The sequence below is a fragment of the Larus michahellis genome, chromosome 9, assembly GCF_964199755.1.
Source record: "Larus michahellis chromosome 9, bLarMic1.1, whole genome shotgun sequence".
NCBI classification, from domain to species: domain Eukaryota; kingdom Metazoa; phylum Chordata; class Aves; order Charadriiformes; family Laridae; genus Larus; species Larus michahellis.
This window is the reverse complement of record NC_133904.1, coordinates 16,114,369-16,131,293: the sequence shown is the minus strand read 5'-3', so window position 1 is coordinate 16,131,293 and position 16,925 is coordinate 16,114,369. Positions and strand designations below refer to the sequence as shown.

Below are 16,925 nucleotides of genomic sequence, written 5' to 3'. Positions count from 1 at the left end.
CTCTTACTGTAACATTAAAGAAGAAGACAGGTGTCCAGCTTTTTAGCAGTGTGGAGACAATGACGTGTGTTTGTTATATCTTGTACATCACCAGCTGCCAAGCTGTGGTGAGTTATGTACGTAAGTGGGCTACCATAGTTGTCCCTGCAGGCAAAGTATGGTCTTAACGGCCGCGCAACTGATGGTGCTCTACATGAATGCAAGAATTCAGTGTGCTACAAGGAATCCAGAGTCAGCAGCTACAAAAAAATTGTATTTTAATTATAAGCTGTACACTTTCAATCAATGAATGCTGGAGAAATAGTTCAGAATTACTATTTTAGTCAATTTTCAGGACAGAACCGTACTTAAAACAACCACAGCTAATTATGAATAATCTCCAAGGATTCCTCTACCAATTTACAATTTTCTGTAAGGATGCCTTTGTTCAGGGAAGGCAGCAGCCCTGCCCCTTTCCCACGCTGCACTCCCACCTATGTTCTCCTACTGTTCCCCAGACAGGCATTTCCTGCTGGCCCCCGACTTGTCTGCTCCCCTTTTTTGGACTGGATGGACCTGCAGTATTGCTGGGGATTCTGCCACACACGCTTGTCTGCGCTCCTGCGCAGTGCGGTGAAGGGGACAGGCTCTCCAGGGCACTGCAATGCGTTAGGCTCAAGCTGTGTGCTTGTGGCGGGTGTCCTCCTGCTGTCCCAGAGGTACCCATTCCAAATCTGAGGAAGCAGAGCAATATTGCTGGGACACTCAAAGATACGAGAGCAAGCCCCAGTATTAGGGAAACCCCCATGACTTCTCCAAGCAGCTAGATTTAGCACCGCATATTTAGGCCCTTAAAAGCAGGGATACGGGCAGGAAGAGCCAGAGAGTCCTTTGGGGGCTGGGAAACGCGGTTACGTTTGACCTTAACTGCAGGTAGGGATCTCTTTGACCAGAATTGCCCATGAAAACATTAGAGGGTTGTTTGTGGTTTACTGTAGTCTTGTACAGTCCCCCCAGCCCCCCATTAATAGTTCCATTGGGTGTTGGTTATAAAAGTAGTAAATAAAATTTTCAGGTAGGAGGCTGATTACTAAATTGATGGTGTCCTTCTAAAGGTCTTTAATTTGGAGTGTGTTTTAGAACTCAGTTTCATTTCCAACCTCTTTATTTACAAAGCAAGTCTGCTTAAGAATTTATCTATTGCATTTCATAATAAGGTGTTTTATAATGGATTAGAAACTCTTTCCATACAGAGCCATGTTTTTGCTATGTTTGTTTATTATGTAGGGCTTTAATTCAGGCTGGGCTCCTAAGCATTCTTTCAACAGGGACGGTAATGCTAACAGCAACAATAATTGAGACACGTTAGATCTATTAAAATTCAGGGTATTAGCTCTGCAAGAATTCAAGTTGCAGGAAACCCCTGTTCTTCCAGGAAAGAGCAATCTTCATCTAATTTCATGTTTAATATTTGCTGTCTTTTGTTAGATCAGATAGTACTTAAATTTTTCAAGGTGAGATAAAAATACAGCTTACCAGTCAAGTAATTTTTTAATACTTTAAAAGCACGTGGGTCTTATTTTATCATTAATTAAATATTTTGGTGGGGGTGGGGAGGATTTCTGTACATTATGATTTAATCAAACTTGGAGTAATACAAAATCACTACATCCGTTCTCCTGATGCTCTCCTGGGACACAACCAATATCCTCTTGGGATCAAATGGATTTCCCTTTACTTTTTTCAGCCTTGCTATCTAATAAAATAAGGTTTTGAAAAAAAACCCCAACCTTATCATTTAGTTAATTAAATAGTATAGACATAAGTCTTAAAATGATTGCCATTTTGAAACCATTTTTTTAATGACAGAAGGCATTAGTACTAGGAGACATGAATGTAAATTTAATAAGGCTGTGGGTGAATTGTGTATATAAAGCTTTTAAAACATAAAGATCTGGTTCAAATTGCTCTGTGGGAAAAATACAGTGAAAATATTGAGGGACAGACTATGCTGTGTTATATACACTGATGCTTTTACGTTTTTATTACTGCTTTTGCACATGCAATAGGAGACAAATAAAAGCTTGAAATCACCTAGAGAGAATGCAAAGATCTGCATTCTCTCATATTTTATTATGATTAATACTACACTCTTCATCCTGAAATGCTAAAATGCTTTTCTTTCCTGAATTATATAAGGCAAGTGGCTTGAGTCAGTTTCTTCACTGGAGATTATTTTTATTTTCTTACTAAGTTTTAGAAGTTCATGAGAGGAAGGAAATGAAACATTTCATATTCAGATACAAACTTTCAGGAGTGAAACATGGCCTTGCGAAGGGGCTAGGAAGAAAAGGTTAGGCAAGGGAAGAAAATCTTACCTATTAGCTTCCTGAGGAGAAAAAGAGCCTATTCAGGTGCTGCTTCCCTCCCAGGCTACTCATTTATTCTTGAGCTGAGAGGTACTTCTCTGCTTTGCTTCCTACACTAACTGAAAAGATCAAAATCTCTCTAAACTCTTCATGCGTGTTTAGTCTCTGTAACGGTGCTCAGGGCACTGTACCATTCAGAGAGAGTGCAGGAGCGGGCATTGCAGTTTCTGAGAAAGGAGGTTTTCTGTCCTCTTTCAGGAGTACAAGGATACATGTGTCTTTTCTTTTACTCTTCCCTTTGGGTGCAGGAACAGGGTGGCTGGATCTTTGCTGTGCCCTTGTGCTTGGACGTGCATGGCTATGAGTAACCAGAGCCTCAGTATGTTCTCTTCCTAAGCTGATTTCTGTTCAGAAAAAAAAAAAAAAAGCTGAATGCTTTTAATAGTAAAGAAACCTTTGAGGTATGGGTTAGAGGAACTGAGTTGAGTTTGCTTTTAGATGAGACCGTGGATTGGAGAGCTCACTAGAATTCACTTTTTGCCAGAATGGTTTATTGAGGTGTTGAGATCACAGATATAAACTCACTGTATGGCATGAACTGCATTTATTATCTTTTATTCTGTTCTCCAACTGTTTATTACAGTTTTAAAAAGTTATTACTTTTATTACCTTCTTTTATTTGGCGAAACTTTTGAAAAAATGGACTGTAAATCTCTGTCTATAAAACGAATTCAAGTTTTGCACTCGCAGTTGAATGCTGGAAGGATGCAAGGCTTCTGAGAGTGCCTACACTTCAGTCCTAAAGATGCAAACTTTCTGCAAAAAAGTGCATCTACACAAAAAGCTCTTGGAAAATTAAGTTCAACTTACTGGAACCTCTTGGTTAAACAATGAGAGTCAAGTTATGTGTTAGGGCTGATGTTGCAGAGATGAAGATAATTCTGTTTTAAAACTTTCATGAAACACAGAACATCTGAGTCACCTGAAAGTTTAAAATGTCATATACTGGAAAACTTAAGTTTGTATTGAAAACAAAAGGTTTCCTGTGACTTTTCAGAATTATTTGCTGTAATAAACATTTCAGGGTGAAAAAACAATTAGGTAACCTTCCTTTCAGTTCTTTCACACTCTTAACTATTCATCTGACTTAAAGAATGACTTCAGGGAAACAGAAGTGTTGTCTAGAAAAACAAAAGTTAATTGATTTTGATAATAGTAAAATTATAGAAATAATACCGGTGTGCAAGAACACCTCCTTAACCTCAGCACAACTAAGCGTCTTTGTTACCACTTTGACTTCTGTTTGCAATGTTGATTTAATACAGCTGCAAGAAAGAGGACGAGTTTGCACATTTTCAGCAGAATTATAACCAAAATTTCATGCCATCAAAATACATAAAACTGGTACATTTGCAGAAACAGAAAGGAGTCCGAGTTGGTAACGGCAGGGAAAGGAAGCATCTTATTCCCATTAAATGAGTGGGTTTGGTCTAGCAGTGCAGGATTAAATTCTATGAGATTGGATTAATGAGTGACTTCTGTTATTTACTAGTTGTACTATAATATTGCTGATAGAGACCCTGATCTCAGAGATCTCTGTGACATGAGAGCCGCTTTTCAGAGTGCAAACATTGCTAAGGCCCATGTAGCATTATATAATATTTAAAAAGCTGTTGAGTGGCATACCAAAATACCATATATAAATAACTTTTAATAACCTTTTTTATCTAGCTTTGACAAACTGAAGTTCACAGTCTAAGAGGTAATTATACAAGATTCTGTACTCCAGGAAATTCATTGTTGGTGGCAAACAAAGTAGCTGTTAGAAGCTACTGCTATTTAATTTTCTACCTTAAACAAAACTGACTGTAAGCAATTTCATCCTATACAAAGAGCCTACCTTTCGCAAAAATTTAGACTGCGCAATTTATCTTTGCTTAAAATATCCAAGTAGTATTTTTTTATTAAATGCTAAACACTTATTTAAGGAGTAAATGATCAAAAGCTACATTTGCTTTCATGTAATAACTTCATGTAATGAGGATTCTAATACACATTTTGAATAAGGGATATGTATTACTATTCAGTACAGTAATTAACATGCACCGGGATGCAGGGCCACAAAAAAAAAGATACGGAAAAGTTATTTAAAGTTTAATCTTCTGGACTGAGCAAATCCATGGAATGTCATACTTAAAGATTTTTCAGGCAAGACTAAACTCTGCAGCAAAGCAGGAGTGATAATTTACATAATGAAGCGGTCAGAATATGAAAAATGGGCAAATATTTTGATGCACAGAAGATCAATAGAGTTCCTTCTCATTAGTTGGACTATTTGCAGCGTGGGGTGTCATGCATTCAATTCATGCTCATGCACTGCATGCTCTATGCACACACAAACATTTGCTTCAGTGGGTGTTTTGCAAGATGCTCCCCACCTCCAGTTGGAGTCTAAGGTTTGGGACAGGAATATATATACTACCTACTTGTCTTTATAGATGCTAAATGGAAGCCTGTGCTCTGTTTCAGCAAGGAAGCGTACACTGCTCCGGACTCAGGAGATACTGGCTCCTGTGCAGCTCCTTTCTGGGAAACTGTGCAGTAAGGCACTCTTGAGAGTGAAATTGAAACACAAACTCTGTTAGGTGAGCAGTAGCTGGTAAAGGAAGCCACATGGCCCATTTGGCTTCTCTTTTTGGAGCTGTTCCAATTCAGATATACTTAATGGCGTAAGCCAGAGTAAATCCCATTTTGTCTGAGAGCAATGCAGCCAAGTTCCAAAGCGGAAATATGAAGAGAAGCATGATTAAAAGCAGAGAGGCAGTTGGATAGGTGAGTTCCAGACAGACTGAAAAGTCACACAAGCCATCTATCTGATGCACTGTGGCTTCTTGTCTCTGTTGTGCTGACACCCAGATGTTGTCCCTCACAGTAACACACAGGAGCCCCAAGGGGAGATGTACTGAACCAGGAGACATGTTGGAGAACGAAACCCTCTCCAGAGAGCTCTTTTTTTAAGGGAGGCCTCAGGGGCAGCCACAGCTACAGAAGGCTGTGGCTGTGTCAGAGGCTGGGAAACGCATGTGCGCACTGGCCTCTCAGCCACCATGGTACAAATGGATGGGTGTCCTCCCACCTCAGGGACCTGTTGCATCGGTGTAGGGTGGGGGGACCAGTCCCACAAGTTGGTTCAAAGCACTCTGTGTGAAACCCACATCACTCAGTATCCATTTCCTGGAAAACAGTTGTATCCTTTTCAAATGTTCATTGAAAACTTTATGGGTAGATCGTGAGTTTCGTGGAAATTTATTCTAAATTACAAGTGGTGTGATTAAGTGTTGCAGGTTCAGGGTTTACCACATGACAGCACCAAGGTCAATGCAAGAAACAGGCAGGAGTTTACAAATAATCTGCAAATATAAAGACCATTATATCCACCTATACAGCAGGGCACTTCCAGGCTCCTAGAGTTTAGTGTTTCTCACTGAACCCTCAGAGGTTGGATATAAGCAGAGAGAGGCTCACATGGGCTATGTCTGTATTATCAAGTTGTGTAGTGCAAGCAGCTGGTTCAGAGAACATGACTATGGACATCTCAGGAGGGATTACTTAGGAGTATCTCCAGTCTGATCCACTGGGCTGAGCATCCATTAATGGTCAGCACATTTCCTGTGATTCTGGATCTCACCTTCCACTTCAGTTTCATCTGAAAAGAATTCAGTTTACGTGCTCTGAAAGCATGCTGCAAGCCAAACCACATCATATTAAGTAGGGGTGAGCAAGAGATGTTATCCAAACTGTATACCCAGTGACTTTCTCAAGGCTTGTCTCAGATCTGTTCAACATTGCAGGCAGAGCCCTTCTTACCCCAAGGTGAAGGCTTGGGTTTTGCCTGATGAGTGATTTCACTTTCTAGATGTCCTGAAATTAATCTTAGAGGTTGTACATTTTCCAGTTTGGAAAACAATGTTGCAAGTCTTGAGAGTTACCAAAGACGGTAGTTTAAGCTCTTAATAATATGTGGTCTGTGATGTTGTTCTCCAGAAAAAAACAGAAGTAGGCTATCTGGGGGGACAGAATTTCACCCAGCTAAGGTTGGTGCTAGGTTGGCCGCAGATTGAGGTACGGCCAAGGAGCATTGACTTCCAGAGAGAGCCTGTGGGTAATAGAAAGGTTGGTCCCTGCCTCTCTCCCTGGCACAGGTGCTCCCTGGCACGGGTGCTCCCCACAGGCCGTAAAACCCATCACAGTGACATGAAATGGCTTTCAGCAAAGACCTGAATCAACCGTGCTGTAGGCTGTGAACTCTCATCTCACTTTGACTTTGTAACAGGATTAAGACATAGTAATAGGAGGGTGGAGAAAGATATTGCATACTTGGTATCTGTTTTTCAAGGATTTCTGCCCTCAGACTTATCAGGGCGCCCCTTTAATTAGCTTCAATTTAAGTTAAGGGTTTAATATTTATCTGTTCTTAAAGAGAAACTACTTACTAGCTGACACAGCCTAAAAGCAATAGCAATAAATAACAGCAGCAAAGTCCGTTTCTTTACAATACACGCTTCATACTGCCACTAGCTTGCACAGTCGAAACATAAATCGAGGCATCCAAGCACCGAGAAAGCTTCAGTTTAATCCATGTGGGACTCTTCTCTGCTTTAAGTCAAGGTTGAAACAAGAAAGGGTAAGACAGAATTGAGAAAGATTATCAACAACAATTTTGGAGCTTCATTTGTTACTATATTCATATGGTGAATATACTAGAAAATGGGCTCTGGGTTTCCATTTCCTTCTAGTCTTGTGCAGCAGGACACTAAATAATAGCTTTTGCGGTCTAATCTGCACTTTAATATGTTTTCTTCACTTGCTCAATTGTATTAATGGAAAGAGGAGGATGATCTTGTGGCGAGGACAGAGTACTGGAAGTCAGGTGACCTGGGTTATATTCAGAGTTCTGCCACAGGCTTCCTGTGCAGTCTGCTGTAATCAGCTTTGCTAATATATAAAATGAACATAATGACATTTCCCCTCCTTACCAGGGTGTTGTGACACTTAATTCATTAATGTTTGTAAAGTGCTTTGTGCTCCTTGCTTCTAAATGTGCTCCTTACTGTAATAATGTCTTATGGATGGTATTAAATTTGAGAATAATGTTACTTTAGTGCCTGTGCACTTCAGTTGGCTGAAGTGTAGTAAAGACCATTATTTTCATATATTTTATGAGCTACTGGAATTTTTTAGATGACTTACTTGAAATTTAGCTAATATAGTTACAGTTATAAAGCATACTATGTCAGTACTATGCCCGCTTCTTATTTTTTTCTGTCCTTTGACTATGATGAAATATTCAGCAATAAGCAAGACAGCCTTGTTTGGACAAAAAAGAGGAAGAAAGAGTTTGGCATAAATACTCTAGCTGCTTCACTTCCAGCTCTGCCACTGAGCCTGCTCTCTCCCCCGGTAAATCACCAAACAGCTGTGTCCCAGTGCAAAACGCACAGAAAAATTGAGAAAAAAATTAAGTAAAAAAATATATCTGAGAATATGAAAATGGAGAGTCTGGGTGTTTACCTAAATTTTAGCAGCACTACAGGACCAAGCAACTGTATAGTTTATGTAGTACAGTTAAAAACAAAACAAAAAATAGTTAACTTAAAAAATCTCAGAAGGCTTGGCAAAAAAAGGCCAATAAATTCACTACAAATCACACAGCTAAATTTCTATATTGCGCAGGAAAATAACTCAGCTAAAATTCTCTTATTGTGCAATACAGTACATTAGTCAAAGAAAAGGGCAGTTGTGCATAGAAGTGAAAGTACAATAAAGAGCTGAGTTTTTTAAAAACAAAAGCAAGAGTATTATTAACATTCACTGTGCATGTCTGGATTTTTCAGAATGTGATAGTTCAACTGAAATTCTGCTCCTATATGAAATCAAATGCTTGTCAGGCAATTGTAATACATAAAGCTGTCTGGTTTTAATAGCCAGTGATAATTACATCAGGTGAAGAAAGGAATTACAAACTTACCATAAATAGAAGCAATTCATTCGAGGCTGTACAATGTTTGTCAGGCAATAACCACGCTGCTGGTACGGTACAAGAAAAAGCATACGTGTCCCCTTACAAGCGCTGTCCCACATTAGATTAGTAGGAAGAAAGGAAAGCAGCTGACACTTACTATCAATATAAAAGTTCCCAGGAATTCTGAGAGGGCTTCTTTAACCAAGCTGTTCTTCAAGGCAAATTTCTCCTTTAAACTCCTTTTGCTTTTCCGGCTCATTTTGGCTTCCTCTATTGCTCTGGTGCCCTAGTTACAAATACACACAAAATTTGTTCTGGATTCGTCCCTGCTTCGGCTGAACTTTGACGCTTTTACTTATACATTGAAATATGAGATTTCATCTTGTACAGCCAGTGAAATCATCTGACTGCAGGCATTGACAGAACCAACTCAACATGCCCTAACAATTCATCATGAGTTTTCAATCCTGTGCCTTCTCTGAGTACACTTCTATTTATACTGGTTAGATAACACCAGTAAGTTCACAATCAGAACTCTTCTTTTTTTTCTTGCAGAATGGATTAATAATTACCTTTCCTGCTATGTTACTTTTTTCTTTTTTTTTTTTCCAGTAAAAATGAATAAAATGTTGTTCCTGTCACCCTTATCAAAAAGAAAGGCAAAAAGAGAAACCGTGAAGTAAGGAGCCAAAACGTGGTTGAAAATTTCTCTCTGACCTAGATTGGGATTTAGACCGTGCTACTATTGGCTATCCAAAAAGTTTTAAAGGGGAGGTTGTGAAAGAGAGTGAATGCTTGTGAGAATGCTGTGCTCTGTAAACAGAAGCTCCTATCTTGTCACTTCTGAGGGAACTCAGTGGCTAATGGGGAATCTTACCTTGGTAGCATGTTGAATTTGTATAGTCACTCACAGTACTCTTTTTGGACTAAATGCCTTGCTCTCTAGTGACCTGCCCTGTTTACAAAAGAGCAATGAGGCAGGATAAATTAGGAACATTTAATGAACTCTGCTTCGGTCCAGTGGCTCCCTATAGTGCAGTATAGGGAAGCGAGGCACTGACTGACTATATGTCTCCAATATGTTTAACTTAAAAGTTCATAGATGCTACAGTATGAATCATTATAATATTATTTTCCATGGTCTTAAGACAGGAAGTTGCTGAATAGCTCAAAGAATTGGGCCTCCTAGAGAAAAATATTACACTCTCTGTCTCTTAAGCATCTTGAATGGTTTTATCAGATGTAATACTGACTTGACTAACAGGCCGTTTGGTTGATTTACAAGTATTTTCTGTTGTTTGACTTGACACCAAAACCTTAGCCCAGTTCCGGTAGACCATTTTGGCATGTGTTGTAGATGCTCAATGCCTTGGTTTGTATCTGTCCTAAACCTTTTTCACCTTGGTGGTAAATATGTTTAGGTCTGTCAGTACTGTTGCCTGCTGTGAATAGGGCAGAGCTTTATGGGATTGGGCAAATAGGCTACTTCTGTTATCCCATCAGTGCTCTTCCTTGACTTGAGCTAGGACCTGATGCATGTAGCCACCTTACCACCACCAGTTTCATCCCTTAACCACCCAGTTCTCCCTCACTGCCCAATTTTAATCCTTAACCACCTTTCCGTGTCCTTTTACTTGCCGTGTTCTAAACTCTGCATTCAAATACCCCTCTGCCTTTCGCTGATTCAGAAAATGATGGTGTGTGGAAAGGCACATAGGTGATGAATGATGAGATAAGTGCATCTGCACTGGTGCTGCACAAGCCAGGGTGAGCACCTATGCAGCAGCAGGCGTGCTCTGTTGTAGCAGTGCTACAGGTCCGCACTTGCACAGGCAGCTGGGAGCTGCCTCTGGGAAGCCCCTGAAAATAGCCGGTGTACCGCAGTTTGAAAACCTTTACCCTACACTACTGCAAAACAAAGATATTATTCAGGGCCCTAATTATCCCAGCATGCTAAAGTATATGTTTATTATGTCTGTGAGAGAAGTCTTTCAGAATTATGTATACAGTAGAACTGAGGGAGGATGCTAGGGAGGCCATTCATTACAGCAGGAATGAGATAAAGCACTTCCTCTCTTCCAGGAAAGCGATAAATAAATAAATACATTTATGAAAGCAATTTTTAGTTGATTGTCCATAGCGGTTCTTTCTCTTATGCAGATGCAGGTCTCCCTCGCAAAGTAGTATGCAGGTACCTCTTAGTTTAGTCTCATAACAGGTGCAAAGGCATTGATGCTATTTTTCAACTAGCAGTAGGGCAATGACATGTCAGAGACAGAAATCCCTACTTGTTTGTCCACATCACGGTGCCTCCCTCATAACAATTTTCTGTCTTTACAAGGTGGAAAACTGACACAAATATGAATATATTACATTTGCTTTCTTCAAATTGTCTTCAATACTTTATAGAAATCACATGATTTAACTCCATTAATAAGAACTGTGATGCTAAGTTAGACCAAAGATCCTTCTCAGCTCCATAACCAGATTCAAACAGATGCTCTAAGAAAGTATAGAAGAACGGAGTACACAGGGGATGATTGTTCCCTTGGTAAATTCTTCCAGATTTTGACAATTGGTAATTTAAAGTCATTACTACACTTTGGAATCATTTCCAAATAGAAAAGGGGCAACACAGAAAATTTGAATTGTTTCTCCTTTTGTTGTATTCAGAAAGGGGTTCTAAAGATATTTCCCAAATCTAAAAAATACGTACATAGCACTACAAGAAAGACAAGTAAAATGTAAAGATAAACACCATGAAAGCTTCGGCTTCATAATTACTAACCTATATGATCCATGCTCTGTGTTACTGCCTTTTAGTCACATGCAATGGACCACCTGGTTGAATAATGGAAAGAAAATACACTGTGATTACTGTTTTCTACTGATCTCCCTCACCCAGACCCTGCTCCCAGAGTCATAATGGTAAGGATATTGGCAGTGCCATCCATAAATATCAACAGCTGTGGCATCTGAGGGAAGAAAATGCAAGCATCCTTCAAAAATGGAAGTCGTATATAAGCAAGGAGCATAGAAAGAGCATAAACTCTGTCATATTGAATGTAGAACCATAACACAGCTGACCAAAAAGATTGTAAGATTTTGCCAAGAATGTGGAAGTAATAATGTAAACTTTTTCAAATTCCATCACCAGAGGAGTCCCACAAGACAGTAAGTAAAGCTATAGAGGATGAAAGTGTAGAAGCAGCATTCAGGGTGGCTAACTCCACAGCTAAAAAGCTGAAAGAATTATTTGCCTTGCTAAAGAACCAAACTTTAGGTGGGCTGAGTGTGAGGAACTGTCCTGAAATGAATTGTCAGTAGGAAAGACTTCGAGAGAAATTGATAAGTTAAACAGTAACTAATTGCTGGAGCTGTGCAGTGTTTCCACCAAGGGATTCAAATGTTCAGCTACTGAAGTGCTAGCCCCAGCGGGTTGTTTTTCGCTGAACCTGATCCTAATGCCAGCAAAATAGAACACAGGAAATGTACCACTGAGCTACTGGTCTTTCAAAAGAGTCCTCCAAGGGTGCTCATGGGAACCACAAAACTGTCAATGTGACTTCTATGCCAGGAAAATTATATGAACTGTTGTAAAGAACAAAATCAATAGATACACAGACAAAGCTGATACGCTGTAGAAGCATCAAATGGATTCTGTTAAGGGAGGTTATGCCTCACAAATCTATTGGCATTCTTTAAAGACATCAAAAAGCACATTGATATTATTATTCATGCTTGAATGTGTGATCAGCGTAACCTTAGATTGCAAGACTGAGACCCTTGGGATCCTTACCCCAAGGCAGTCTGAACGGAACTATTTCTTCTCTTCACCTGGATTCAAGCAGAGCAGGAATTCACACAGGGTATATAGCCTAACCATTTTTATAATAATCTTCACTCCTGTAGAAATAGCAAAGCAGAGAATAATACACATAGCTCCCACAGTTTAAATCCCATGGGTAACAGTGTATACTGTACTGAATTTTTAATAGCACATTATTCAGAGTATCACGTAAATTGTTATTACTGATGTAATAAAACCTAAACCAACACAGCTGGAGAGACCAAGGCTATAAATACACCATATATTTTTTTGTATTGTAATAATAATGGCCAAATTATTTTTAAGTCTAATTCTGCTGATTTTAGTTGAATTAGAAAAAGTCTGAATGTGTATATCTACTATGATTCATGTCCCTGGTCAAATGCCTTTCCCTAATTTATATTTCTGTTTTCATACAGAAACTGCTGCATGGTCCTTAAAGGACATTTTCTGGTTTATGGATTGATGCTGCTGCTGGGGAACTCAAAGAAAAAACATTCAGGTGAGGAAGATCTGAACACACTGTAACTCAGCATTCTAAGCTTTTTGAGTACATAAACCCCCTATTTCTTTAGTTCTTGTGTTTTATGATCATCCCTCTGTCTCTGCTGTAGTCCCTGGTGAAAAGTGCTCACGGGAGCAAACACCTGCACTGTGCAGCTCAGGTCCAGCAGGTCGCACCTTGCAGGAGGGGCAGGGCACACGGGGTGACCCCTTGCGAATTTCTTTGTTCCTTCTTCTCTGTTTCTGCGATCTCAGTGTCCAGATAAAACTTCTCAGTCCAGATCATGAATGTGAGATCAAAACCACATCACATGTCTGTGTTTCAAGCTTTTTGCCAGTAATCTTTAAGGCTCGATTCAGAGCTTGTTGAAGTCCACTGCTGCTGACGCCGATTTCAGGGAAAATTAAATTGGATTTTCTCTAAGGCAGGACTCAAACTTTTTCTTTGCTCTTGCTTGGCTGGGCACACCATCAGGCCTCAGTGCATAACTGATGCTACTACCCATATATGTGTTACATATAGTTATATAATTGATGATGGTAAATTTTAAAACTTGTGGTACGGACATGTCTGTGTATAACATAGGCCCTGAGAGTTTCTGAGGATGTTTAATCTCTGCGATAGCCACGCTGGCATAGTGGGGCACAGATAACGTTCCACACGGAAGGGCTCTGTGACAGGACTGTCGGCGCTGGCAAAGTGCACAAGTGTTAGGGAAATGTCGTACAGACGGTTAGGTGCACCGGCACTATCTGCTGCGCGGGGCTCTGCTTCCTTCTGAACGTACCGGACATGGTTCTAATATAAGCTTATCTGGTGGGTTACAGTATGGGCAGGTCTGACTTTCTGAATGCATCTGGAAAAAAGACTGCTTCAACGCAAGAAGAATTTTGCTTTTAAGGAATATATCAATTTAGTACAGAAACACTTTGTTGTAGCCAATTCCCTGCTCTTTTTTTTCTGCATGTTCCCTTTTCTCAAATGGTTAATGTACACAAGAAGTAAGTGTAAGGGAAGATTATTGATGGCATATTCTTTTTAAAATAACTCTTTCCTTTTCCAAATTCTTTATTAAAAGCCCTCAAAATGGAGATAAACACTTTAAATTCAGCTTTGCTATTAAAACCGAAAGATATCTTGGTAAATATATCCACTCAGCATGAAGAAAACCTCAAAGCATATCCAGTGGGCTTTGCAGTGATCTAAATCCTATGTTTTCTTAACCCAAATGGGATACGTTTTCCGCTTTCTACAAGGCACAGATTCCCTATAGCAATAGATGCTCTGAAACTTATTGTGGCTACCTGTAGGGTTGTGAAGAGCAGGAGATCTGAGCCTACCTAATTAATAAAAGAGATTTAACATGAAAGCCAAAGATCATGACAGATTTGACGCCACTGACACACAAAGGCCAAGTAGTGTGTTTGGCAGACAAATAGATGTAGCTAAATATGACTTCATGGTTCTGAAGTCTAATTACCGTCAGGAAATTGACGGTGTTTTCTGCATCTGACTCGCCAACACACCTCCCTTCAGCTGTCTCCCACTCGATGTGGACGCCCAAGGACGCCGTCCAGCCAGGATTTGACTCTCTGTTGGAGAAGTATTTGCTGTAAGAGCTGCTGTTCCTGGTGCTTTGTCCTCTCTCCTGCAACAAGAGCGTTCATTTGTTTTGCCTCCATGCTCCAAACACTCATCCCTTGCCCTTCAGTAGGTGAGCTGCCGGTCTGCCTGGTTTTCATTCTTTTAATTCCCTTTCACTCAGAATGATTCATATTTGAATGTTTAAATCTTCTGTCTTTCCAGAAACATAAGCTTTGCTTCTGGGATTCCTTTTACATATTAAATATTAACAATATAGATGATAAATTTATCTCAGGCCCCTGTAAAAGAATATTGGATTGCCAGGCCCGGTTCCTTTGGAACTCCCCCATCAAGGTATTTTAATCGAAAAAGATTGTTCTGAGGTTCATAGCAGACCCTTTATAGGGTGTACTTAGGAGCAGACCCAGGCAGCAATCTTTCGTTATTTCTGTGCAGTATCTATATTCATTAAGGTAATGAAGCTATTAATTGAATATGTAAGTTCAGGTAATTAAATATAAGACTTATTTCTTTAGTTTAAAGGGTAATAATAAAAAATTTAAACTTGCAAACTAGATCACACATTTAGTGATGATAAATGTGATCTGGAAAGTGCAATTTTCCAATATGAATTAGTTAATTGCATCTATTCATTAGGTGAGATACATTAGCAGAAGGTCAATCCATTTGAGGCTTGATGTGTTTTACAAATAACAAATTCAAACAGGTAAATTGAAGAGAGATTCAAAATAGAAGAGTTTTTTATATATTTAACCTCAGAATAGAACCCGTACAACCAAGAGCACATTGCCTATAACTTCAGAGTTAACGGCATGTGCTCTTTCCAGCACTCTCCCGCGGCACTGCCGCTCACTGCTGTGTGTACTCCACGGGAGGTGGGTGCTGTTTTGCAGAGACGGGGCTCACCCCCCCGTGGCTGTGCGTTGCTGCACGTTGCTGTGCACAGGGTGGTGACTGACCGAAGAGCAGCGCCGAGCTGGATGGTCCCAGGGAGTCTTCAGGCTGTAGGAGTGGTACCTGGGGCTCACTCCGTAACTGGGAAACCCACCCTTCTGCACAACAGCCTGGTGAGGGACATGTTACATTTCAACTGTCGACTTCAACTATGATACTGGGTTTTGAAACTGGCCCAATTATAAAGTGAATTGAACACTGACCGTCTTTCTGAACATATTCTGCTTTATTGCTATCACTGAATTATTTGTGGCTTGCTTAAATCCTTAAACTCGAGTTCCCATTTAGGACTGAATTTACTATAGCCGCAATATACAGTTCTACAGGGTATAAAATGGCCAATATCACAGGTGAGAAAACTGATCCGTTTGACTAATTTTTAGTAAAAATTATGTTAAATCAAGTTTTCTTCATTAACCATTCCTTGATTTTCAGTGATAAAACTGGTCGTTCCTGATATAAGCACTTATTTTATTTTTTATGTTAATGTAGAAATAAAGAAAATTAAAGTAGGTTTTGTTTCTTTAGAACTTAAAATATATCCAGACTCATTCTTAAACAATTATTAATACAATTTATAATTTTAAGACAATTAATTCACTGGGATATTTGAAAAATTTCTGAAATAATATTTTATAGGATCATCACAGTATTGCAGGTGTTGCTTTACAGATAATATTGCCTATGTGTATACCAGTATTTTTACCTTATATGTATAAAATATCTTTGTCTGGAGCAAGGACTGATACCATCCTGTGCACAATTCAAGGGCCATAATTCTTAAGAGATTTCAAACGGTGACCCTCTTTCAAATGATCGGGCTTAGAGACATTTAGAGAATTGATTCAATTAACCTAGAGGAAAAAAGTGCTATAATGTGTGATTTATGTTTGCAGATAAATTAAAATACAAGTATCTCCTGAAGAGCATTTGCTGCCATCATGGTCAGTAATGAAAATAGCAGGCAATTAAAATAGGACACCTGAGGCTGAAGCTTTTACTGTGTATATGTCAGAAAAAGAAGTTCAAATTTCTTAAGCGGAAATCTGAGCTGAAAAATAACTTAGTGGCAGTTTCTTTTCGGTCCCTATTTTTCTTCCAAAAGCAATTTCCAAAGCACATAATAGGAAGGGCCATTTGCTGAGGCGGGAGGCAAAGAGAAAGAGTACAGAGGCACCGGCTCTCTCAGTCACTACTGGGTTTGTATGAGGAACCAGGGATATCCTTGCTAAATGGCAGTGGGACAGCTGTGAGAAATATATATAAAAAGAATTCATGGGTCAGATTGGAAAAATTTTGGGGCAGGTTTTGAAGCTGCTCTTGAAATGAATCACTGGAAGTGTCTGACAGAATGATGTGATTCAGTTCCTTCGTGTGTGTGACAAAGTGCTCAGAATCTGGAGCTCACTAAGGAGCAGAAGAAGTTATCAGGGACTCGAAGCAGTAAGAACGAAGAGCTCTGTGTTGCGGTAGCCACTGTCCATTTCACAGGTGTGTCAGTATACGCTTTGGTTCAGTCCTCTGCCCAAAAGAGGCATTTGAGATACAGATGTTTTCACCCAGTCTTCTAGTTTCATGACTTCCTTTTGTCAATGGGGACACGGTAGCATAGAGCAGAAAATACCAGTCCTCTGCCTGAGCAACCCAGGAATGCCTTAATTA

General features: G+C 39.6%; 1 protein-coding gene and 1 long non-coding RNA gene across 6 annotated transcripts in view; one reads left to right on the top strand and one right to left on the bottom strand.

Annotated features, from left to right (window-relative positions):
- AQP9 (aquaporin 9) overlaps nucleotides 1-9,068 on the bottom strand; it is a 29,977-nt gene extending 20,909 nt beyond the window's left edge. Inside the window, exons 1-3 of one of the 5 annotated variants that reach the window (XM_074599710.1) lie at nucleotides 8,528-8,650; nucleotides 8,377-8,435; nucleotides 2,358-2,752 (exon numbers count right to left, since the gene is read on the bottom strand). Coding sequence is in view for 3 of the 5 variants with exons in the window: in XM_074599707.1 (XP_074455808.1) it covers nucleotides 8,528-8,629 (102 nt within the window). In the remaining 2 variants the exon portion in view is untranslated. Of the gene's footprint in view, nucleotides 1-2,357; nucleotides 2,753-8,376; nucleotides 8,436-8,527 lie in introns of all 5 variants that reach the window. The other 4 variants (XM_074599709.1, XM_074599707.1, XM_074599708.1 and 1 more) reach the window with 4 other exon arrangements.
- The window catches only part of LOC141748167 (uncharacterized), a 63,712-nt gene that overhangs the window by 45,330 nt on the left and 1,457 nt on the right, over nucleotides 1-16,925 (top strand). The window contains exons 3-4 of the long non-coding RNA XR_012588935.1: nucleotides 11,194-11,298; nucleotides 12,619-12,701. This is a non-coding gene — a long non-coding RNA (uncharacterized LOC141748167). The remainder of the gene's footprint in view (nucleotides 1-11,193; nucleotides 11,299-12,618; nucleotides 12,702-16,925) is intronic.